Source organism: Acinonyx jubatus, chromosome A3 (assembly GCF_027475565.1).
Source record: "Acinonyx jubatus isolate Ajub_Pintada_27869175 chromosome A3, VMU_Ajub_asm_v1.0, whole genome shotgun sequence".
NCBI lineage: Eukaryota > Metazoa > Chordata > Mammalia > Carnivora > Felidae > Acinonyx > Acinonyx jubatus.
Window position 1 is genome coordinate 13,617,822 of NC_069388.1, and position 24,040 is coordinate 13,641,861.

The window sequence follows — 24,040 nt, forward strand, 5'->3', positions numbered from 1 at the left end:
GATGACAATGTCCCACAATTACACGCTGCTGATGGTTGTGCAACTCTGACATGCTAAAAACCACCGAATTGTACAGACTGACACGTACAGGTATAGCACGTGGATTATATCTCAAGAAAGCTGTTGTTATTATTATTATTACTATATTTTTTTAAACGTTTTTTATTTATTTTTGAGACAGGGAGAGACAGAGCGTGAACAGGGGAGGGTCAGAGAGAGGGAGACACAGAGTCCGAAGCCAGCTCCAGGCTCTGAGCGGTCAGCACAGAGCCCAACGCGGGGCTCGGACCCACGAACCGTGAGATCCTGACCTGAGCCGAAGTCAGCCGCTTAACTGACTGAGCCACCCAGGTGCCCCTGAAATCTCCCAAATGTAAATGCTGCAACTAATTTTAAAAATGCAACAAAAAATATGGCTGAGAGTCCCTCCCCCCGCCGCCACCATGATGTCCGGCATAGAGAGTGGCTGGTTGGGATGGAGGTTTGAAAGTTGGCCCTAGAACTGGGGGCTTGGTGATTGGCTGTAGCCTGCTTGGAGGGGCCAGGTGGGGGGCCCAGAATGGTCTTTGGAACTCTGGTCTGATTCCTTCTCTGCTGCTTACTAGCTTGGCGGTCTGGGGCGGTGTCCTTCTGCGTAGAATGGGGATCACCACATCTGCCTTCGTGGGTTTGTCTTGAGGACCAAGGGTCTGACTCCTGACCCAGTGCCATGCACGTGGGGGAAAGGTTTATAGCTTTTATCCCTCGCACGAACTCACGGAGTGCGAGATCATGACCTGAGCCGAAGTCGGCCGTGCAACCGACTGAGCCACCCAGGCGCCCCAAGAAAGCTGTTATTAAAAAGCACACACAACTGGTCCTGGAGTTGAGTTTGCCATCGGTACTGAGCTGTCTCGAAGGCAAGGCACAAAAGGAAGAGTCCGCGGCGACCCACACTGATTAATCCCCCTTAAGAGTCCCTTCCTGGCCACAGGCAAAGAAAGGCTCCCGAACACCTTGCATCTGCCTAATCCGGGCTGGAAAAAAAAGTTCAGGGCCTCACGGGGGGGGGGGGGGGGGGGGGGGGGGGGGGGGGGAGCAGGAGAGGTGAGCGGAGAGGCAGCAACTGCGGGCTGCTCCAGCTCTCTAGGGAATTTCTAATGGCTCCACAAGATGGGGGGAGGTGCTCTGCCAAAGGGACGCTCTGGCACTGAGCACTGGGTATGAAGAGATGGAAAGGAAGTGGACAGACGACAGCCTTGAGCAGCACATGCCTCTGATTGGGAACAGGAAGAGAGCCCAGTTTCTGTCTGAAAATTCAAACGCTCTGTTTTGAGTCAGGCCTTAATCATTTGAGCTCTGTTGCCCTTATTTCCCTAAGTAAACAGCAAGTTACCCCTTTGGCTGGGACCACAATTGGCATGGTTTCTGCTTCCTGTACAGTGCTCAGTGTCATGGCCACAGCAGGGAGCTGCTGGTCCTTGGCACGGATGTACAAGATGTCTTGGCCTGTACCTGTCCTCACCCTCTCTGGAAAGAGCACTTCAGTCTCCCTTTGGGAAGCGTCCCTCTCCCATTCCATCCATTCGGCTGGGATGGAGCTGACCCGCTCCTCCACCCTCTCTGGCCGTGGGCTCTTGATCTAGGCTGGGGCTTGATCTAGGCTGGCGAATCAGAGCCCCAGAGGTTAGGCCGATGAGATTCAAGCCTGAGAGTTGTGCTGGAATTTGGGAAGTAGGTCTCCTTTTTTGGATGGGATTGCTGACAGACAGTCGCTGTATGGAGGAAGTCGGCTGAGGGATGCAGAAAGACCAAGCCTCGAGAATGCTGCTTGTGCTCCTGGATCCAGCCCAACCTGAATTCCAAGTCCCTCTGAGTTTTTCAATTATTGCGATCCAATAAATTCCCTTTGTAGCTTAAACGCTCTACAAAGTGCTTCAAATTGAGTCCTGCTTTGCCACCAGCTGTTAGTAATGAGTTCCACATAGCTGTAGCTTCTGGGAAAGCACAAAGAGAAAGAGTCGTGGGCCAAAAGTCAAGGCTACGTATTTTGTTTCTATTATGAATACCTTGACTCCATAACCTCCCTGTGCCTTAGTTACTCTGTCTGCAAAATGCGGTTCATACTTCTGTTCCTCTAGGGTCCTCTACACTTCTCTCACTTCCAAGTTTATTGCTGTAGCCCAGATCTCTCTTTGGAGCTACAGATACAGTTGCCCTCTAGGTTCTTTTTCCTCAACATTTTTCCCTTTCATTGTTCTTCCTCTTATTACATGGTGCTCCGTGCTAGGAAACGCTAGCTCTCCTCCAGTATCCACTCTTCCTTTCTCCCTCTCAGAATAACAGAATCCCTGAACTTGAGTGGTGCATGTGACAAGACTACATCTCCCAGATTCCCTTGCAGCTATGTGTGGCCACGTGATCAAGTTCCAGCCAACAGAACGTGAAAAGAAATGACAGGCACACATTCCGAGTCTGGCCCTTAGCAGAGAAGGGGAAAAATAAGATAAAGAGGGGTAAATTCTCCTTTTCCTGCTCCCCCTTCTCGCTGGCTGGGATGTACACGTGGGAGGCGAGCTATGTTTTATTTTGCCAATGAAGGCAACTTCTAGGGAAGGCAGAGAACAAAGAGGGCCTTCGTGCCTGGTGCTGTGTAGGAGTCTTACTGGCTTGAACTGCTTACACCTGGACTGCTAGCTGGACGAAGTCAACAATCTTGCTTAAGCCACGGTCACTTTGGGTCCCTCTTGGAGTGGCTGGATTTAGCAAATTAAAAAAAAAAAAAGTACTCCTCACCTAGGGGAGAGCGGCGGGGGGAGGGTGGGGTGAATTCTAGAACAGGAGTGAACGTGGCACAGGGGACTTGGATGCTCCAAGAGCTTCTCATCTGTTTCCCCTGGACATCCTGGGGGCACAGAGGCAGACAAGTGAGCCTGAAAAATGACTCTCACTCTCTCTGGGCCTCAGTTTCTCCTTCTGTACTACGGAGAGTAACCGGCCACGTTGGTCTCCTAGGTCCCTCCAACTCCGACCTTCTGTGGTTCTGAAATTCTAGGATAGACGCTGAAGTCAGAGGCCAGTGGGGCCAGGGAGGGTCCCATAAGTGGGTTAAACAGGCCAAGGGGGCCTGTGGGGTGGGCTGCACAGGGTACCCCCCCCCCCCCCCAAGAGGCCAGTCGCTACTCAGCTCCCATCGACGGCTGCCACACGAAAATGCAGGATTGCCAGATTCTCTAATTTTTCAAGAAGAGTTGGAAATCTGGACTGTTTGGGTCCGTGCAATCTCCCGATTTTTAAATGTTGGCAACAAATTCACATTTTTTCAAACACTCTAGGGGCCAAACAAAAATGTCCGCAGGCTGAATTTGGTCAGCGGCCACCAGCTAGGCATTTTTTGTTTGGATACTATTTTCCTTCCTTCCTTCCTTCCTTCCACAAATATTTATTTGATGCCTTCTAAGTGGGGGCACTGTTCTATGCGCTGGGGATAAAGCAATGAACCAAACAGGCAAAAAAAGAAAAAAAAAAAAGTGCCTGTCATCATGTAGCTTTTCTAGAGGATCGTCCTGACTTAATCATGCAACAAATATTTATTGAGCAATTCTGGCCCGTGCATCATTTGGCTGAGTGGGTAAAAAAATGTTCATGGGCCCTGCCCTTGTGGTACATATAGCCTAGAAGGGAGACACACAGTGAGTGCATAATTATAGATGAAAAACACAGTTATGGGGAGAGCTGTGCTTTAGATAAAGGTTAGCCAACTCCTCTCGAAGGAAGCTACATTTAAAATGAGAACTGGGGCGCCTGGGTGGCTCAGTCGGTTAAGCGTCAGACTTCGGCTCAGGTCATGATCTCACTGTCGGAGTTCGAGCCCCGCATTGGGCTCTGTGCCTGGAGCCTGCTTCAGATTCTGTCTCCCTCTCTCTCTACCCCTCCGTTGCTCACGCTCTGTCTCTCTCTCAAAAATAAATAAATCTTAAAAAAAAAATAAAATGAGAACTGAAAGACAAGTAAGACTTATGCTAGTAAAACAACATGCTAGAACATTCCAGAGTATAGCAGAGGCTTCCAGGGTGCTCCTTCCCCACATCCTCTCAGCTGTTGCCATTCCTGTGGGTGCAGAGGCTTTCAACTGTTAGTCTCGAGGTTCCCTGCTGGAGGGCTTTCTCAGGGGCAGGTCCGAGGTGCAGGGAGGTAATCCCCTAGGGAAGCCCTTAAGCTATGATGGAAGGGAAGTGGCAGAGAAATATCCCAGCACCCTCACTCCTGGCGGGTCAGCTCGGAGGTGTGTTCTACAGAGTCTCCCAGGGGTCCCCGGTGGGACTGAGCCCCGGTCACCTGCAGCGGTAACTTGTATGGGCTGCCTTCCCTTCCCATCTCACTTTTCCACTCCGCATCCGGCCTTTCCTGGGAGAAACCCAGCAGAGATGGGAGGGTAGGTGGCTGGTTTGAGGACAGAAAGCACTTTAGGATGACAGGCAGGAAACAGGGCTGCAGAGGGGGGCAGGAGCCTGCTCACGAACAGCCTTGGGAGGGATGTGACACGACCAGGTTTGTATTGTAGGATGGTCCCTCTACAGGCGGCTATAAAGGACAAGCACCACAGCTGGACGTGAACGTGGCTGGGCTGAGGTGGTACGGCTGGAGAGAGGCAGCTGGCAGTGAGGGATGACAAGGGGGCATGGGCTCTGGGCTCTGCCCTGGTCTCGAGGACGCCCACAGTGTGGTTTCAGGAACGGTGGCGAGACACGGACACAAAAACCATCCCCATGATGACAAAGCCCTACACAACCCGCGAGAACCCGACCGTTGCCCGCAGCCGCAGAACTTGACAGGGGGCCGTCTCTAAGGGCAAGACGAGTGAAGGCAAGCCTTTCAGGGCGCAGTGACTTTACCGGGGTGGTTCGGAAAACCCTAAAGCGCCCAGACCTAGTGGGTAACCCGCTACGATAGCCCCTGCGGGACGGCTCAACTTTTTGCAACGCCGGCCAGTCCGGTCTGGTGTCCTTTCGGCAGTTCTCGACTCCGCCACCCTCTGCCTAAGCCGTGCTCTGTCCAAGAACGCACGCCGGATTTCCCGCAGGCCCTGCTAGACGTATTAACGGCATTCCTACGTGGCAAGAGATTTCTGCACCACCAACACCATTTTTATATTCTTTACAACACAATGGCAGATGATAAATCTATCTTGCTAATTACACATCCAGCTTGTTAGAAGCCCCATAAAAAACACGAGCAGCTGGAAAAGCCATGAGGTGATGTCAAATCATATTTCTGGCCTCTAAACAGAAACAGAAATATTTTCCAGGCGCTGGCGAGTCTCACGGTTCCTACCCGTGCATGGACGCAGCTGCCAGCAGGTTGCTCACCTCAGATGAGATGATAGCTTTTGCCTGTTCTCGGAATCCCTGTCCCTCCACCCAACCGGCCTCCCCGGGGAGACGGCATCCACGTGTGGTTTGCCGGGAAGCCCGCAGGACGGATGCACAGAATCGGCAGGGTTTGGGTCTTAGCAGCTGGGTTCGTTTTTGCATTATGAAGGTGGTTTCAGGGTTTCTCCCATTCACCACCGATCAGCCCATAGCATCTGCCCAGAGTTCTAACCGGATGGTTCCCCGACATAATCTGTCGGTGACAGATTGGCCAAGCTGTCGTGAAGGTCCACGCCGGAGCTGACAAAACGCCTGCCCCTTGTCTCAGAAACACGGAAGGAAGATGAAATTCATCTGCCGGAGACGCTAAGATAAACAACAGGGAACAAGGAAAATACTTTGCCTCGTTTTTTAGCTAAAATTACTGTTTTTGGCTGCAGTGTATCAGACTAAGAGCTTATATCCGATCAAGTGGATGCTGAACGCTTCGTGGGTTGGAAGAAAGGCATGGGGGACGACAGAAGGGGAAGCTAATTAAATTTTCACATGTCGAGGGAAAATTCCATAGGAGCTCTCAAACCCAGACTGACCCAGAGGGGTAGCTTTTGTTGGAGAAGCCGCCTCATAAACTGCCCCCACAATTCCCAGGACAAACCAGCTGGACAGACTGTCATGTTGGGGGAAAAAAAAAAAAAAAGAAACAGAGAGAGAAGACACAACATGGATTCTTACCTTCCCGTATCTGGATGCAAAAGTCCCGGTGAGTAAGGAGTGAAAAATAATTATCGTTTCATCCAAATCCCACACGAACACACGCTGTGATGAAAAAGAGGAAGACAAATGGATTTGCTTGCATCTGACTTAATGTCTGCAGAAATCAATTCCCTGGGAGGAGAAAGAAGTCTTGAAAACCATTATCTTTAAGTTATAAAACATGTGACTCACCGATGTGTCACTGGGTCCCCATCCAACTTCAGCCATGTAAAGGGTATTCTGAGGGCCAATTTTGGGCTCCTATCAAACCCTCAGATGCCAGAACCAAGAAGCCTGTTCCTGCCTTCCACATAGAAGCTCAGAAGTGGAGGAGCTCAGTCCAAAAGCAACAATAAAAATCATATAGCTCATTTGAAAAAATGAAGTACTACCATTTTACATTCACCCGCTCACCCTAAGCCCGACCACTTCTAAACACTCCTGTTTTTAGCAGTTCTGGCGATTACCTCCGTAACTCTAAGTAACGTACTTATGCCTTTTTACTTACTGACTGGCCGACGTGAGACAACAGCTCTTGACTCAGTAATGTGAAAGATGAGGGTTTAGCTTATGGCGATCTCCCGCATTTCTCCGGGATGTTACGCTTTTCACGTAGGTGAGCCCCTCGACTTCTAAGTCCATCCGCTTTGGACACTCTCCCGGGCTGACGCAGTAAATCCCACATGGAAGGCGGTTGTCGTGTTCTCGCCCTTTCCCGCCACCTCCTCCCCTCTCTGTCGTTTAGCGGCATTAGGCTTACTTTTGCACTCCCACCGTGGATAAACCGATTCGTGTGCTTGGTTTCATAGAGGTACTTTGATCTTCTGTGCTCTGTTTCTATGTTGATTTTCAAGGTTGGTAAACAGTGAAGGGCATGCGCATCTCTCATCACCTGTAGAGCCAAGTACCACGTTGGGATTCACCTCTTTCTCTGTGTGTCCCACGTCCTAACCCCAGAGCCACTTTCAGGAGACTGTTTCTACCACGAAGGTCATGTCCTTCCCTGTGCTCCTTCCCGATGAAAAACCACGGCATATCCCAGTTTGTTCTACAGAGGAACCGTGCCTGTCTGGAATAACTTTTTGTTTTTGCAGGAGTTTATGAACTGCTTTAATTTTTGTCTCATTTCCAATGACGTGCTTTCGTTAGAGTCTCAAATTCGGCCACACCCGCTGTAGCAAACAGGTTCATCCTCAGTGACAGAATGCTCCAATGTGGCCTGGGTCATCTTCAGGCTTGTTGCATAGGTAGCATCCGGAGACTTCCTTATACTGCATTTCCAGACGAGATCGACTGTTTCCTGGAACCCAGGTCTCTCTTGGTTTTCTTCCTTGTTTTGCTTGAGTATATCCTGAAGCTGCTTCTTGTGAAAGGGTGTCTGGAAAGTAACCGTGCTGAATTCCTACCTTTCTGATCTATCTTCATTTTGCTCTATGGTACCTGTGGGTACAGAATTCCAATTGGAAAATAAAGTCCTCCGGATGTTTGAAAGAATTCCTCCATTATCTCATAGTGTCCCATGTGACCGACGGGGAGTGTAATGTTTCATGAATCTTTAGTCCTTCGTAGGTTTTGCTTTTTCACTCTTGTGGATATTTTATTTTTATTTTTTTCCTCGTCCATCTTTTATTGTATTTATTTATTTTTAGTATCATTTATTGTCGAGTTGGCTAACACACAGTGTGGACAGCGTGCTCTTGGTTTTGGGGGTAGATTCCCGTGATTCATCGCTTACATACAACACCCAGTGCTCGTCCCAACAAGTGCCCTCCTCAATGCCCATCACCCATTTTCCCCTCTCCCCTGCTCCTTACCATCAGCCCTCAGTTTGTTCTCTGTATTTAGAAGTCTCTTATGGTTCACCTCCCTCCCTCTCTGTTTGTAACTAATTTTTTCCCATTCACTTCCCCCATGGTCTGCTGTTAAGTTTCTCAAGTTCCACGTATGAATGAAAACATGACATCTGTCTTTCTGACTGACTTATTTCACTCTGCAATAATACCTTCTGGTACCACCCACGCTGTTGCAAATGGCAGGATTTCATTCTTTCTCATTGCCAAGTAGTATTCCATTGTATATATAAACCACATCTTCTTTATCCATTCATCAGTGATGGACATTTGGGCTCTTTCTCTGGGATATTTTAAGATCTTTTCTTTATACATGCAGTCCTCAAGTTCCATGAGGATAAACCTAGGTATGGTCTTTCTTCATTCATACTGTTCAGCACCTAAGCATTTTTGATCTTATTTCTTTACATGAAGACAGTTAAATTAGACCTTTTTGATTGATACTGCTTGTACTTTAAGAAAAAATATTTTCTAGAATTTTGTCTTTTTGATCTGTGTTCGGGGAGATTTCTTAAACGTTTTCTTCCAACCCTTCTATTAAACTTCTGATTCTGTCATTTAAAAATTTCCAATGACTCTTTGTCTCTGAGTATTTCCTTCCGAACAGCCCCCACTGCATATTTTATAGATGCAAGAGCTCCCTGGATCTTTACAAGAAAACTGCTCAGAGTTTTCCAAAGTTCTTTTCTGGTTTTTAAATTACCTGTCATGTATCCTATTAACTTATTTTGGCCCTTATCTTTCACACTGTTGCTTTCCATCATTTTCCGGGGATCACGGTCTTTAAGGGCAAAGGGCCTGACTGACTGCGTGTGTAGCTGGTGTTGGTAGCAGGGGGCCCGATGCACCTACTCAGTCTGCTATCTTGAATGGGCCACCCTTGAAACCTCTCTGGAGGTGAACGGCTGTACTTAATTTAAACATGGGCATTCGCCATGCCTTTAACAGAAGGGTGGTCTCTAGGAGGAAAAGGTCAGTTAGTGCAAGGGTTTTCAAGGCACTTGGCAGGTCTGTGACTTTGTGAGTTTTTTGGTCTAGTTACATTTACGTGTGTGTATGTCACAGTATTAAGTATAGTTCTTATTACGGGTCATGGTAAAAAAAAAAAGAGATTTGAAAACTATTGTTTTTAAGGAGGGCTTCTGGGTTTCAATGGCTAAGTCCCAATTTATCTGAACTCAATTGGATCGGGAGCCACTGTGGCTGGTTAGTTAAACGTCTGACTTTGGCTCAGGTCATGATCTCATGGTTAGTGAGCTCGAGCCCCATGTCAGGCTCTGTGCTGACAGCTCAGAGCCTGGAGCTTGTTTTCAGATTCTGTGTCTTCCTCTCTCTCTCTGCCCCTCCCTTGCTTATGCAAGCTCTCTCTCTCTCTCTCTCAAAAATAAATAAATGAACTTAAAAAAAATAAATGAACTTAGTCGGATCAGTGAAACCGAGACATTTTGGTAAGGGAATTAAAAAAAAAAATCAGTGAGTATTTTCAAACTGAATGCAGACCCCATTCATTTATCTACAACATAGCCTCTGAAGAAGAAAGTCTGCCCCCCTCCCTACCACTCTGTTCCCCTGCCTTAGATCCTTGGTGGGTAAGTTCCGGGTGGCTGCTTTGCAGTGACCCTCCCCCCTAGCCCATCATGGTTTGGGCCAGGGAGAGCCCCCAATCCCAACTGGGCCAGAGGCTTTTCCTTGGAAACTTGAAATCAGAACCCAGAAAGGCATTCACCATCTTTGAGTGGCTGTTGGAGGCCGCACAATCTGAAGGGCAGGGAGGGCCAGTCTGCAGGGAGCGTGGCACAGAGGGGTGAGAGATGGAAAGACCACCCCACACTTTGCCAGGACCTGGTTTCAGACAGAAACAGAGGGAGGCTGGAGGAGGGCAGAGCCCAGGAACCAGCGCCTGTGCGGGCTGAAGACATTACGGTTGGGCATCCGGGCACCTGCACTGTAGTGCGTGCGGAGAGAAGGCGCACACGCTCTTCCTTGCCCCGTCTTCCTTCTGGTCCCAGCATCTTGCTGACACTCCGCTCTTCCCACCTTGGGGAAGAGAATCTCTGTATCCCTAAAATAAATTCTGCTTTTCCACTTAAGCTAGCTCACGTGGGGTTCTGGCACCTGCGGTCGATGGAGTTTAACGAATATACGCTCAGAATTTCCCTCCTTTCCACTTCTCCCACGTCGTTTCTCTCTCGTGGGCTTCAGTCATTAGCAAAACTGCCAAAGCCTTAGGAGGTGCGATGTGGTGCTAACCCTCCATGCTGACATTAAGCACAGAAGTGAAACACAGCTCACACCTTTTCAACGGCTCTCGCCCAGTGGTACTTTCCTCTGGAATCGAGAAGCAGCTGTTTCCAGAATCACGTCGCCCCGTAATCCCTGACTTCCATGCCACCCCCACTGCCTTCTCAGTTCAGTGGAAAATGTCTCTCCACCCCCACCAAGAGCAGAAGCCGTGTCAAGTGACTGAATAGTAGAAAAAACGACAACAACAACACCAAGACATTCGTGTGTGTGCCACCCTGTGATTTCCACAGATCCCGCAACTTGAAGCTGTAGGAAACCCTCGGGAAAATGGGAGGCAGGAAACCGAAGGACGAGCGGAGGCACACAAATTCTCTTCTGGTCTTTTGCAAAGGCCTAAGTCCTGCTGAGGGGATGCTGCAAAGTCCCTCGGTGTTGAAAGGAGAGGGCTCTAAGAATTAGAGGAAAAGCAAGAACAAATCCCTTGGCCTAAGAGTGGTCCCATGAGCAGTGGGAACGCTTGCTCCGTGGCGGGTCCGCAGGGGGTCAAGTTCTCAGCCTGGGTGGCCGCTGGAATACCTCAGGCAGCTGACCAAGGGGAGGAGACGAGAGTAGTATTCAAAATACGCAGCACCTTCTGGGACAGCCAGAACAGACGCTGGCCATAAGCAAGCCCTACCAGCGAACGCTGGCTACATCTCAAATCCCCTGGTGGCGGCCATTTGTGCTTGGGCCCCCAGCATCCGTCCCTGTCTGATAAGAGCACCCTGGTTTTCTTTTCTGTTGTCTTGGTGGGGCTGTCGATCAAGGGTGAGCCCAAGACCCGAGTCAGGCCAGTGGAGGCTGTCTCCTTGGAACCAGACATTGAGTGAACTGGCGTTAGAATCGCGCGTGGTTTACTCTCCAGCAGGGGCCGGCACCCAGAAGGTTCCCTAGATTCCTTGGTCTTTGTTACAGCTGTTTCCAACCTTGGTTTTATCACTTCCCCCCTCCATGTTGTTGTGCCCTCCCGGTAAATTCGCATTTGCTTAAGTAACCAGAACTGGTTTCTGTTGCTTGCAACCAAAGGATTGTATCTCATGCTCCAAGGTTCTGGTCCTCGACGAGGATTTCAACGCCCAATGTATGGCATGGACATGCCAGAGAAGGGCTGGGCTCTCACGGGCCACGGCAGGTACTGACAAGGAGGAAGGAAGCAGCCATCACCTCGAATCCTAGCCGTTACAGGATCTGTTCTGTAGACCTGGTCTGTTCTGAGACCACCTGAGCCCTGAGATTCTCAGACAATTCCAGGTAGAAGGCCCCCCCGCCCCAATGACACTGCATTTCTTACCGTCCTGATGGGATGGGGACTCAGAGTCAAAATCACAATGACTTTAAGGAGATGATGAAAATTGTATTTCTCAGCACATCTGAGTTTGTGGGCTGAGCCTTGTGGCTGCTGCATGAATTGTACAGGATTATGAACAGAGATGGGATGATGGTACATTTCAATTTCTTGGCCCGGACCCAGACTCTGCCAATGCTACCCATATACCCATGGCACACTCAAGCCGATAGATCGGCCCTCCTATTATTTCTGCCTTTTGCAAAGTACAAACCAACGAACCTGCCCGTTTTTTTTTTTTTTTTTCTCCCTAGATATCTATCAGTTGCTTCCATCTGTTTTTTGGGCATCTGTTTTTCCTCTGTCCCCACTAGTACCCTTTCCCTTCTCTCATGTATGCTGTTCTTTTTTGTTTGTTTGGGACAATGCCAGTGGGTGACCAATGATCGATCCTACGCTTGGCTTTGTTAAAGACTGGCACATCCCTTAGACCAGCTGGGGCGGCACTCTGGAAACAACCTGGGGAGCTTTAAAATACCGATACCTGGGTCCCTCCCTCAGGGAATTGGATTTAATTGATCTGGGATGCAGCTTGAGAATGACGGGTCCAAGAACCTTCTATGAAACTCAGAATCGTAGAAATGATGCAAGCTGAGCCAGCCTCCTGTCTCCTGATAGGTAAATCCTTAAGCCATATCAGAGCCACGACGGGAACTAATAGAACTCTCTTGCAATGTACGTTGAATTAGTCTGGGCACCTGTATTTTAAAGAGCACTCCAGCTGACAGTAATACGTAGGAGGCTAAGAACCCTCTGACCCAGCTGGGAAGGTTCTCTGCCCACTGGTGTCTTTACCAGGGCCTTTCAGAGTGTGCTCCCCAACCTGTAGCATCAGCATCATCTGGGAATGCCCTGGAAATGCCAGTTCTCAGGCCCCGCCCCCAATCTACTAAATTGGAAACTGCGGGTGGGACCCCGAAAGCTGGGTTTTCACAGGCCTCCAGGTGATTCTGCGGCTGTCTACCCGAGTTGTTTACTATCCCCAGGGTGACTTTTCCTAGCCTGGACAGTCACCAGCGCTTCCTGACGGCCCCCACAATTCTCTCCTTTCCCCTCAAGGGTCCTGTGCTGTTACTGAGCTTTGTGAACCCAGAGCCCCGCTGTGTGCGTGGACACAACTCTGCCCCCCAGCCTCTCGTTCCGGCCACGGCTGGAGATTACATTCACCAAGTCAAACAGGCAGTCTGGAGTTACCTCGATCTCACTGTCCCCCGCTGGGGAGGGGTCGCTGCTCCGCTTCGACCGGCCTCGGAGCTTCCCGTCGGAGGCCCGGTGCGGCCTGTCTGCGTCTCCCTCCTTTGCCGGCGTGGAAGGTCCGTTGTGTGTGTTGTATTCGCCTGGTGTCGGAAAGGGAAGGGTGGACACATCAGAAGCTTTGCTGAGTGTCGCCTCCCAGGAAGTATCACACCAGAACCAATAGTGGTAGGTCCCAAAGGCAGCACAGAAGGCAAAGACCTTGTGGACTCGAAACTGCTCATGACCGTCCCTCAGGCTGCCTATTCAGAATCATTCACTCATCGAGCGAAGATGCACTGAGTGGGCAGAGTTCCAGGTACTGGTTCTCACAGCACTCAGCTTCTAGAGACAGGAGAGGTGCATTAGACAGACAAGTGAGTATGTAACATGCCAGGTGGGGCCGTGTGTTACCGAGAATTAGTAAATGGGCTGGGGACGGGGAGAGCTGGGTGGTCACTAACGGGTATGGGGCCAGTCAGGGAGGGCCTTGCGGATGAGGGGACACCTGAGCAGAATCTAGGGAAGTGAGGGTGGGCCACTGGGGGAGCTGTATTGACAGTTTGCAACTCTCTCTATCCCGAAGCCCGAGACTCCCCAGACGAACAGAAGGAAGAAAGTCAGTATCTGCGTGGAGCAGGGCAGCAAACTCTTCTATCCTGAAGACCCCCCTCACCCCCAACTTGGGGTGAAAGGGAGGTGTGTGGGGAGCATTCTCTATGCTGCTGCTCTCCCTATGTGGCCTGCTCCATTCTCTATTAAAAGCAAGCCCCTGGGGCACCTGGGTGGCTCAGTGGGTTAAGCTTCCGACTTGGGCGCAGGTCATGATCTCACGGTTCATGAGTTCGAGCCCCGCGTCGGGCTCTGTGCTGACAGCTCGGAGCCTGCAGCCTGCTCTGGATTCTGTGTCTCCCTCTCTCTCTGCCCCTCCCCCACTTGCGCTGTTTCTCTCTCCAAAATAAATAAAAAAACCTATAAATTTTTTTTTTTTAAAAAGCAAGCCCTTTAAAGCTTCACTTGTCAAGACGTTTGTGGATTTGAGAATTAGGGAGAGGACATCCACGAAAGCACCCGACACGGGGCTGCACTTAGGGCGGTGAGGAAATGATCTGAACCGAGTTCTGGCTTCATCCACACTCACGTGGGGGTCGGTGAGGAGGTGCAGGGCAGGGGGCAGTCACCTGCTGCTTCCATTCAGGTGGTGCTTCTGCACAGAGAGGCTGCCGCACTCACGCCCTCAGGCCACTGTCCCCCAGCCCCGCATGAGTGAGCAGCACACCCTCCCGGGACCCAGGTCCCAAAGCCGGCATCCAGGCTGTGTGTTAAGCACAGGAGTTTGAAATACGTGGCTTTTTATGAAAGCGTAGTGACTTCATTTCACTCACAAAGTGGGATGATGTCAGTCCGCGTCACCCTGCAAAACCAGCGGTAAAGGCAGAACCAAAGTGTGCGCGGGCCAGCCCTCATGGCGAGAGGGACAGAAGCGGGAACCAGCGTGGAACCTTACAGGACACCCCCCTCCCGCGCTCTCATTTTACAGCTGCTTGTTTTAGTTCCCAGATGCATCCCGTGGATCTCATCTCTCCTTCCATAATCGCCAGTTCTTGGATCATTAGGAGGAAAATGCTTTTGTCTAAAAAGACTTGGCAATGGACTGATTTTTTTTTTTTTCCTACACTGGAAGGACTATTTCCCTCCAAAACCCAAGGGGCTGAACTTGGTTTATTTAATATTTATAAAACTTCTTAGCAGACTAAGGACATGATCAGAAAAGGTTTGGTTTTGAGTTGTCAGGACTGTGGGGCCACCTCCAATTCCCCAACAGTTCCAGGACACAGCATTAGAGATTCCCAAATATCGAGCGAGCAGACCTTCTTCGGGAGGGTGGGGAACAGGCAGTAGATAAGTTCACAGGTGCTTACGAGTCATAAATAAGGTTTATCCGGATTCACTTGGTGGTTCTAAGGCTATGGGGCCTTAGAAAACACCTGTTAAGCCCATCAAAATCCAGGCAGATATTATTTAAAAAGAGGGAAAATGCCAGGCATCTAAGAACTGTCTAAATAATGTGTGGGGGAAGCCACTGTATTAGGAGTACCCCTTTCCCCGATCCCAAAGAAGCAGCCCCTTTCCCAACTTTCTACATTCTTGAGAATGAAGGGTCAAGGTTGAAGGTCACAGTCAGAGCAATTTATGTAAACCTTCCTTGGAGTCATTTCACTTTTTTCCTTTCTTCCTTCTCACGCTTTTACAGGACCTCCAAGATGCTCCTTATTAATCTCTTTGTGACCTCTCCCTCCTACTCCACTTCCCAGGCATCCACCGATACACTTTGTCTCGCTAGGAATTAGTTTGCTTTTTCTAAAGTTTTAAACAAATGGAATCACACGGTATATATTCTTTTTTTGCCTGGCTTCTTTCAGCCAGAATAATCATCTTGCGATCCGATCCGTGTTGTTATGTATACTGATAGTTCATTCCTTGGTGTTGCTGAGTATTATTCTCTTGTACAGATATATCACGCTTGGACTTTGGTCACTTGTGGATGGACATGTGGGTTGATTCTAGTTTGGGGACGGAACAGAGCTGCTATGAACATTCACACGTCGATCTCTGTATGGACGTAAGCTTTCGTTTTACCAGCGTGACGACGAGGTTGTATGGTGAGTCTGTGTCGGACTTTTTAAGCAACCGCTGAATTGTTTTCCAAAGGGGTTGTGCCATTTCACATTCCCGTCAGCAGGCGAGAGAGTTCTAGTTGCTCCACATCCTTGCCACCCTTTGGTAAGGTCAGTCTTGGTGATTACAGCCATTCCAAGGGGCACGCAGTGGTCCCTCCTTGTGGATTTGCACCTCTCTAATGACTAATGATCAGCCTCTTAATTATGTAATTGTGTACTTTTTTTTTTTTTTTTTTGCCATCCCTGTATCTTCTTTGGTAAAGCATCGGCTCAAACATTTGGTCCGTTTCATTATAGAGTTGTTTGTTCTCTTAGTCTTCGGTTTTGAGGATTCCTTATATATTCTGCGTCCATATACGTGATGGTTAATTTTGTATGTCGAGTCGATGGGCTAAGTGATGCCCAGAGAGCTGGTAAAACATTATTTCTGGGTGTGTCAAGGAGGGTGTGTCCAGAAGAGACTAGCATTTGAGTCAGTAGACTGAGTAGAGATCTGTCGTCACCAGTGTGGGGGGAGGGGGCGGTCACCCATTCCACTGGGGCCCAAACAGAACACAAAGGCAGAGGAAGGGTAAATTCTCTCTCTTCTTGAGCCGGGATGTCCACCTTTTCCTGCCTCAGGCACTAGGGCTCCTGGTTCTCAGGCCTTTTTGCTCAGACTGAATTGCACCACTGGCTTTCCCGGTTCTCCAGCTGGAGCTACTTCTTATAATAAACTTCCTTATGTCTCTCTCCTACTGGTTGTTTCTTTGGAGGATTCTAAATCAACTTACTTTATCAGATACATGCTTTGCAATTATTTTTTCCCCAAATGGTGGTCTTTTCATTCTCCTGACAGTCTTTTTTAAAGAGCAGAAGTTTTAAATTTTCATGAAGTCCAATATATGTCCACCTCATTTTTGGATGTTTTTGGTGTCATATAGGAGAACTCTTTGCCTCACCCAAAGTCACAAAGATTTTTCTCCTGTTTTCTATAGATGTTTTAGGGTTTTATACTTAGGCCTATGATCTATTCTTTTTTTAATTTTTAATTTTAGAGACATAACATGAGTTGGGAAGAGGGGCAGAGAGAGAGCATGCTGGGCGATACAAGCTCTACAGGGCTCGATCCTACAACTCTGGGATCATGACCTCAGCCTAAATCAAGAGCCAGACACTCAACTGACCGAGCCACCCAGGTGCCCCTGGTCTATAGTCTATTCTATGCAACTTAAAAAAAATTTTTTTAACATTTATTCATTTTTTGAGAGAGAGAGAGAGAGAGAGAGAGAGAGAGAGAGAGAGCATGAACGGGGGAGGGGCAGAGAGAGAAGGAGACACAGCATCTGAAACAGGCTCCAGGCTCCAAGCTATCAGCACAGAGTCCAACGCGGGACTTGAACTCATGAACCATGAGATGATGACCTGGCTGAAGTCAGACGCTTAACCAACTGAGCCACCCAGGCACCCCATATGCAACTTTTTTTTTAATGTCATGTGAGGTATGGATTGAGTTTTTCTGAACATAGATATCCAGTTGTTAGAGAATCTTTTTTTGAGAAGATTATCCTTTCTCCACTGAATTGTCTTTGAAACTTTGTCAAAAAAAATCACTTGTCCATATACATGTGGGTTTATTTCTGCAATCTCTATTCTGGTTCATTGATATACTTGTCTATCAAAACCGTATGTTGTGATTACTGTGGCTCTGTAATGAGTCTTAAAATCAGGTAGTGTTAGCCTTCAAACTTTGTTCTTCTATATCAGAGATGTTGAGGCTATTCTAGGTCCTTTGTATTTCCATATGAAGTTCAGAATCAGCTCGCCAATCTCTAGAAATGAGTGGGATGTTGACAGAGATTGTGTTAAATATATAGATCAATTTGTGGGGAACTGACATCTTAACAATATTAAATCTGAGCTGTGAACAAGGTGTATCTTTCTACTGACTAAAGTCTTAACTTCTCTCAGTAGAGCTTTGTAGTTTTAACTGTACAACTCTTGCATATCTTTTGTCAGATTTATCCCCAAGCATTCCATATTTTTTGATAACACTGTATGTAAATGGCATGTAAAACTATTCTATTTCCCACTGTTTGTTGTCACTATATAGAAATAGACCTCATGTTCATACGTTCACTTAGCAGTCTGAAACTTTGCTAAACTCACTTTTTATTTATTTTTAAAAATAATTTATTATTTTAATTTTATTTTTATTTATTTTGAGAGAGAGAGAGAGAGAGAGAGAAAGTAAGTCAGGAAGAGGCAGAGCAAGAGGGAGAGAAAGAATCCCAAACAGGCTTTACACTGACAGGGCAGAGCTTGATGTGGGGCTCAAACCCACAAACAGTGAGATCATGACCTGACTTAACGTTGGACACTTAACCAACTGAGCCACCCAGGTGCCCCACTAAACTTACTTTTTAGTTCTAGCTTTTTAATAAATTCTAGCCAATTTTTTACTTAGGTGATCATGTCATTGTACTTCTGCTCCCTTTATGAAGTTTTGCTTCATATCCAATATGGAGATTTTAATTTATTTTTCTTGCCTTATTGCACTGGCTAGAATCTTTAGTACAATGCTGAATAGAATTGGTAAGAGTGGACATCTTTGTCTTGTTTCTGATCTTGGGGGTAGCTGTAGGTTCTTTGCAGCTATCCTACTTCAGTCAGTTTGGGCTGCTATGACAAATATATCACAGACTGGATGGCGTAAACAGTAAAGATTTATTTCTCACATTTCTGTTGGCTGGGAAGTCCAAGATCAAGGAACTGGCCAATTTTGTTCCTAGTCAGAGCTTCTTTCTGGTTTCCTTGCCTTCTTGCCGTATCCACATATGGTGGAGAAGAGAGATGTTATCTTTCTTGTGTCTCTCTTTTTTTAAATTTCTTAACAAATGTTTATTTATTTTTGAGAGAAATAGAGACAGACAGAGAGCAGGGGAGGGGCAGAGAGAGAGGGAGACACAGAATTTGAAGCAGGCTTCAGACTCTGAGCTGTCAGCTCAGAGCCCGACACGGGGCTCAAATTCACGAACCATTGAGATCATGACCCGAGCCGAAGTTGGACGCTTAACTGACTGAGCCACCCAGGCGCCCTGGGTGTCTCTTCTTATAATAGCGCTAACCCCATACATGAGGGCTCCATCCTCATGACCTAATTACCTCCCAAAGATCCCCACCTCCAAATACCATCACCTTGGGGAATAGGACTTCAACATATGAATCTGGAGGGGGACACAAACGTTCAGTCCATAGCATGTCTTTTTCTAATAAAGAAAGTTCCCTTCTACTCCTAATTTGGAATTTTATCAGAAACAGATGATAAATTTTGTCAAATACTTTCTCTGCATCTATTGAGATATCTTTTTTTTTCTTTCCAGTTAGTTAATATGGCAAATTATATTGATTTTCATATTTTAAACCAACTGTACATCCTCGGGATAAATCCCACTTGGTCATAATGTATTATCCTTATTTTGTATATTGTTGGACTTGATTTGCTAAATATTTTGTTTAGAAATTTTGTTATGAGGGATATTGGTCTATAGTTTCCTTTTCTTATAATGTCTTTGCCTAATTTTGGCATCAGGGTAATGCTGACCTCATAGAATAAGTTAGAAAGTATTCTTTCCTCTTCAATTTCCTTAAAAAATTGGCGTACAATTGGTATTTCTTACTTAAATGTTTGGTAGATTTAATCAGTGAGGCCATCAGGACCTGGTGATTTCTTTGTGGGAAGATTTCTAATAAAAATTCAGTTTATTTAATAGATATAGGTCTATTAAAAATATAGGTCTGTTTAGGTCATCTATTTCTTCTTGAGGGGGTTTTGGAAGTTTTTGCCCTGTGAGGAATTTGTCCATTTCATCTAAGTTGTTGAATTTATTGGCATGATGTTGTTCACAAAATTGCATTACTATCCTTTTAATATCTGTAGGGTCTGTAGAGATGTCACTGCTCTCATTTTATTAGCAACTTGTGTCTTCTCTCTTTTTTTCCTGTATCAGCCTATCTATTTTCTGTTTTTGCATCTCATTGATTTCCATTCTGGTCTTTATTGTTTCCTTTCTTCTTTTTACTTTGAGGATAATCTGCTCTTCTTTTTCTAGTTTCTTAAGGTGGAAGATGAGGTGTTTCGCTTGAAATTATTCTTCTTCTCTAACACAAGAATTTGTGCTATAAATTTCCCTTTACATACTGCTTTAAATGACAGTCTATGAATTTTGGACATGTTGTGTTTTCATTTTCGTTACATTCAAAATACTTTTAAATTTTCCTTTTCTTTTCTTTGACCCACGGTGTATTAGTCAGTGTTCTCCCAAGAAACAGAACCAACAGGATACATTTGTGTGTGTGTGTGTGTGTGTGTGTGTGTGTGTGTGTATGTGTGTGTGTGTGTGTGTATGTGTATGAAGAGATTTATGATAGTAACTGGCTCATGCAGTTATAGAGGTCACAAAGTCCCACAATCTGTTGTTTGCAAGCTGGAAAACCGGGAAAGTCAGTGGTGTAATTCAGTCTGGGGCTTAAGGCCTGAGCACTAGGGGCAGGGGGACTCTGGAGGGGTTGGGCCCCACTGGTGTAAGCCCTAGAGTCCAAAGGCCTGTGAGACAGGAGCTCCAATGTCTGTCCAGTTATCTTTTTAGATAATCTGCATTATACTTAAAAGTTTGAAAAGAAAAAAGTCCTTAAGCAACCACTACTAATTTGTCTTTTCTCTTGAGTAACATCGTATGTTCAGGTTTTGCCCTCTACACCAGCAAATTGCCCTGCAATCATCTGTAAATTGTCGGGACTTCATATGACTGTTAATACATGTCAGTGAAAACTGGGCTGGGGGCCGGGGGTGGAGAAGAGCATCAGGATACTGTATCCAGGCAATGCGGAGAGCGAGCATGATCTATCGGTAATATATAAACCTCTTGAGGCTCTGGAATTTGGAGCCAACCACTCAAGGAGATCCTGGACAATTTCAAAAGTGGGGTTTTATGGGAAATTTTAAGAGAGTGCATGTGTGTGTGCGTGTGTGCATGTGCACACATGCATGCTTACATGCCCTTCCTTTATAACAGACACTGGGGAAAAGAGGCAAGAGACCTCAGTTATAGCTGACGATTATTTATGTCATTAGATTTTATGTGAGCTTGTTAGACACACAGTAAAAACCATCTCAAGCACTTATTGTTGAACCTTAGACTAAAGGATAAATGAAGAACAGGGGGAAACAGTAAAGAAAAATTTCAAAGAGACACAATGAACCTTTATGTTTGCTCTTGAGGGGGAACAAAGATACCCTTCCCACATACCCCAAATTCTTGGGAAGTCAGTCTTTGGAATCCAGTTCCAAATTATACATAGGTAGTGGCGTCTACGTGAGGATTTCCTGCTTATATTTCCTCTCTGGAGCCAGTTTGCAGTGGCCACATTCTTGGCCACCAAGAAAAGTTTGCTAAATTTCATCCCCTTCGAAGAAAGCGATTTGGAACTTGTTACATAGGTACTATGCATTCATGAAATACTCTGCGCTGAAATCACAATGATCAAAATCAATGCTCCAGCCTTAAACTTCCTTAAAAATTGACTTAAAAATGCCTGGCTATGTTGTTTCTATTTGTCACCAAACCAAGGATAATTAACGTGTCCCCAGGGATGGAAAATATAAGGGCTAAAAGCAACAGCGGCACCAAGAACCCCAGGAACAAAAGAAGTCTCCACTCTTACTCTTGTTCTAAACATCAACCAGTATGTATTGACTGTCCACACACTGTCATGCCAGCTCAGCTTCTACAAGCCAGAAAAATCAGTGGGTTCTGAAAAACCCACTGGAAAGAAAAGCGAACAAAGCGCAATGACCTCTTCTTCACACTTGGACATTCTAATTCACTTGCTGTCATGTCATTTAATGATAATATGCCTGAACCACTGCACGAAAGAGAAGATATGTGCATAGATCTATGGAAGGAACGAAGGAATCAACAGAATGGTGAGTGAGTTGTACAGGGACGTACATCACCCAAGGGCCAGCACATGGACTCTCCCACACGTTGCTCCTAATCTAGGTGGGTTCCATAGGTAGGGGACACCTGTCACTTTGGCCCACCCCGTGTCTCTTCCATCTTCCTCTGGGTAATGGGCTCTGGGTTTCCTTGGGAGACCACCTCTCCCTCACTCAGTCCACGTGGCCTGGGTGGGGATGACCCAACTCTAGCTCCAGCTGTGGGCACGAGACCCAAGTCTGCTGTCCCATCCAGCATTCCATCCACTGTCACGGAGACTGGTGTGAGGACAGTTATGTGACCTAAGCTGGGCCAACGGGGGCATTACCTGGGACCTCTGGTAGGAGCTGTTAGGAAGGAGGAACTCTCTCGGAGGGGTAGATAAGAAGGCAGGACTGAACCCTGGAGCAGCTGGTGACCATCTTTGCCACCATAATGGGAAGGCCTGCTTGAGGGTGAAATGAACCCAGGAAAATGCAGAGCCAGAGGAACAAAGAGACTGAGTCCCAACATTATCATCTGAACCCCTGGACCCAGCCCCGAATCCCTGTACATCTTGATGACATACACCTAAAAATTCCTTTTTTTGCTTAAACTAGTTTGCATTGCATTCTCTATCTTTTGAAGCCAAAACATCCTGACCAGTAAAAGGGATTCCTAATAAGACTGTTATGCTATTGGAAAGGCACACGTATGAGGATTTTTTAAAACATTCTAGAATTCTCGATGAGAGAGAACCAAGGTTTGAAGGCCACCGCCCTTCTGTTCTCAGATGGGTTTTAGAGAACACAATCTCAGCTACGTGTGGCTACTGAGTATCCAGGGGCACTGGTTACGGAGCCCAGCAGGCCTGGGTTCAAATCCCAGCTCCGCTAATTACTAGCAAGTTACTGATCACCCTGATCTTCATTGTTCTTACCTGGCAAAGAGGAGGTGACTGAAAACCTGTTTTCGTAGGGAGTGTGAGTTTCCTTACCACAGTTTGTAATTGTGTATTTATGTGATTATTTGATTCCTGCCTGAAAACATCAAGAAGTCTACGTTGCACTTTATTTTGCTTTCTAAACTAAAGAGCACCTAGAAAATAGCAGGTACTTTATAAATATTTGTTGAATCAGCATATAAATAAGTGAAATGAGAAGACCACGCAGATGTGTGCTTGGCACATCATGGACGGGCAACAAATACTGGTTTCCCTTCTTTGAGGACCAGGGCTCACCAACTCCAGTGCCTCCCTGGGCCAGGCAGGTACTGAACTTGAAGGAAACTGGCCAGATGTGGAATTGTGCATGCCCTGTCTGATGGGGCAGACATTACAGACAACAGCGAACTGTTGTCACTTAGGAATGTAGACCTAAGCAAACAGGTTCAGATCTGCTTTCAAGAGATTTTCAGATAAAATTTTAAACATGGGTGGAATGAAACACACGCGCGCGCACGCACTCACGCACACCCCCGTACATCTTGATGACATACATCTAAAAATTCCTTCTTAAAGAATTTTTTAAAAAATTCCAGTCAACAAAATATATGTGAGGGCTGGATTTAGCTTTTGGGTGAGTTCATTACAGCTCATTACAGCTGGGACCTATGTCCAGTCCGCCCTTCATATGAAAGCTCAGATCACAGCCACCGATGACCCTGAGACAGCGACGGCACTTACCGCCAAGCAACTCGGAACTCTGGCTGGGGGCGCTGTGCGGTGTCTCCTGGAGGACGTAGGTAGACGTGGAGAGTGGGGAAGGGCCGATGCTGCTGGCCGGGACATAAGGAGGGCTGTAGGACGAGCTGTAATACTGGGAATACTGGCCCTGAGGGAAGCCAGGGTAGGAAGGATAGTCCTAGAAAGGGAAACACATGAGGCTGTGAGTGAGGAGGCCAGTGGTGAGGGGCCTTGTGTGTGTGTGTGTGTGTGTGGGGGGGGTCTATTGTGTCTGTCCCCGTCTCTCCCACTAGAATAAAAGCTCTGTGAGGACAGGGACGTTCCCCAGATGCAGACCCCCAAGACGAGGCTGCGAGTGCAATTTTTTGGGAAAATGGTTGGGGGTTCCCGGCACTTCCCTCCTGCCCTAGTCACTGGTTCTTGGGGACACCCTCCGCCCTAGGGCTGCCACGGCTGCCACGTGGAGGTCAGCAGGTGCACCCTAAGGGACGTGGGTGCAGCTCTGCTAGTATCTGTCTTGATCACTGCTTATCCCTCGCACACGGCACAGTGCTGGACACATAGGGGGATTCAGTAAATACGAGACAAATCAACGAACCAATGAATGAGGGACAAAGACCCCTACACACATACCCAGGAGACCAGGTGACATGTTCATGAGGGGTACAAATACAGCAGCACTTATACAGCATCAGGGATCCAGAATCTTCTGAGGAAGTCGGGGACATCAAATAAAAGAGTGCCAATCCCCTTTTTATCAAGCTTTGCTTAAACCAACCGGACATTCCAGCTCTCCCACGGTAGTCATTGTTCCAAGTGTTCTGCCCCACCATCATCATAAACCGAGCCTTCTCAACCCTGCGGGGACTCACGGGTAGTTTGGCTTCTTGGGCCGCACCTCAG

The 24,040-nt window shown here is 47.2% G+C and overlaps 1 protein-coding gene across 1 annotated transcript in view; it reads right to left on the minus strand.

Moving 5' to 3' along the window:
• The window catches only part of EYA2 (EYA transcriptional coactivator and phosphatase 2), a 262,198-nt gene that overhangs the window by 75,228 nt on the left and 162,930 nt on the right, over positions 1–24,040 (minus strand). The window contains exons 7-9 of the mRNA XM_027070259.2: positions 23,138–23,315; positions 12,777–12,919; positions 6,084–6,167 (exon numbers count right to left, since the gene is read on the minus strand). Of these exons, the coding sequence (XP_026926060.1) occupies positions 6,084–6,167; positions 12,777–12,919; positions 23,138–23,315 (405 nt within the window). The remainder of the gene's footprint in view (positions 1–6,083; positions 6,168–12,776; positions 12,920–23,137; positions 23,316–24,040) is intronic.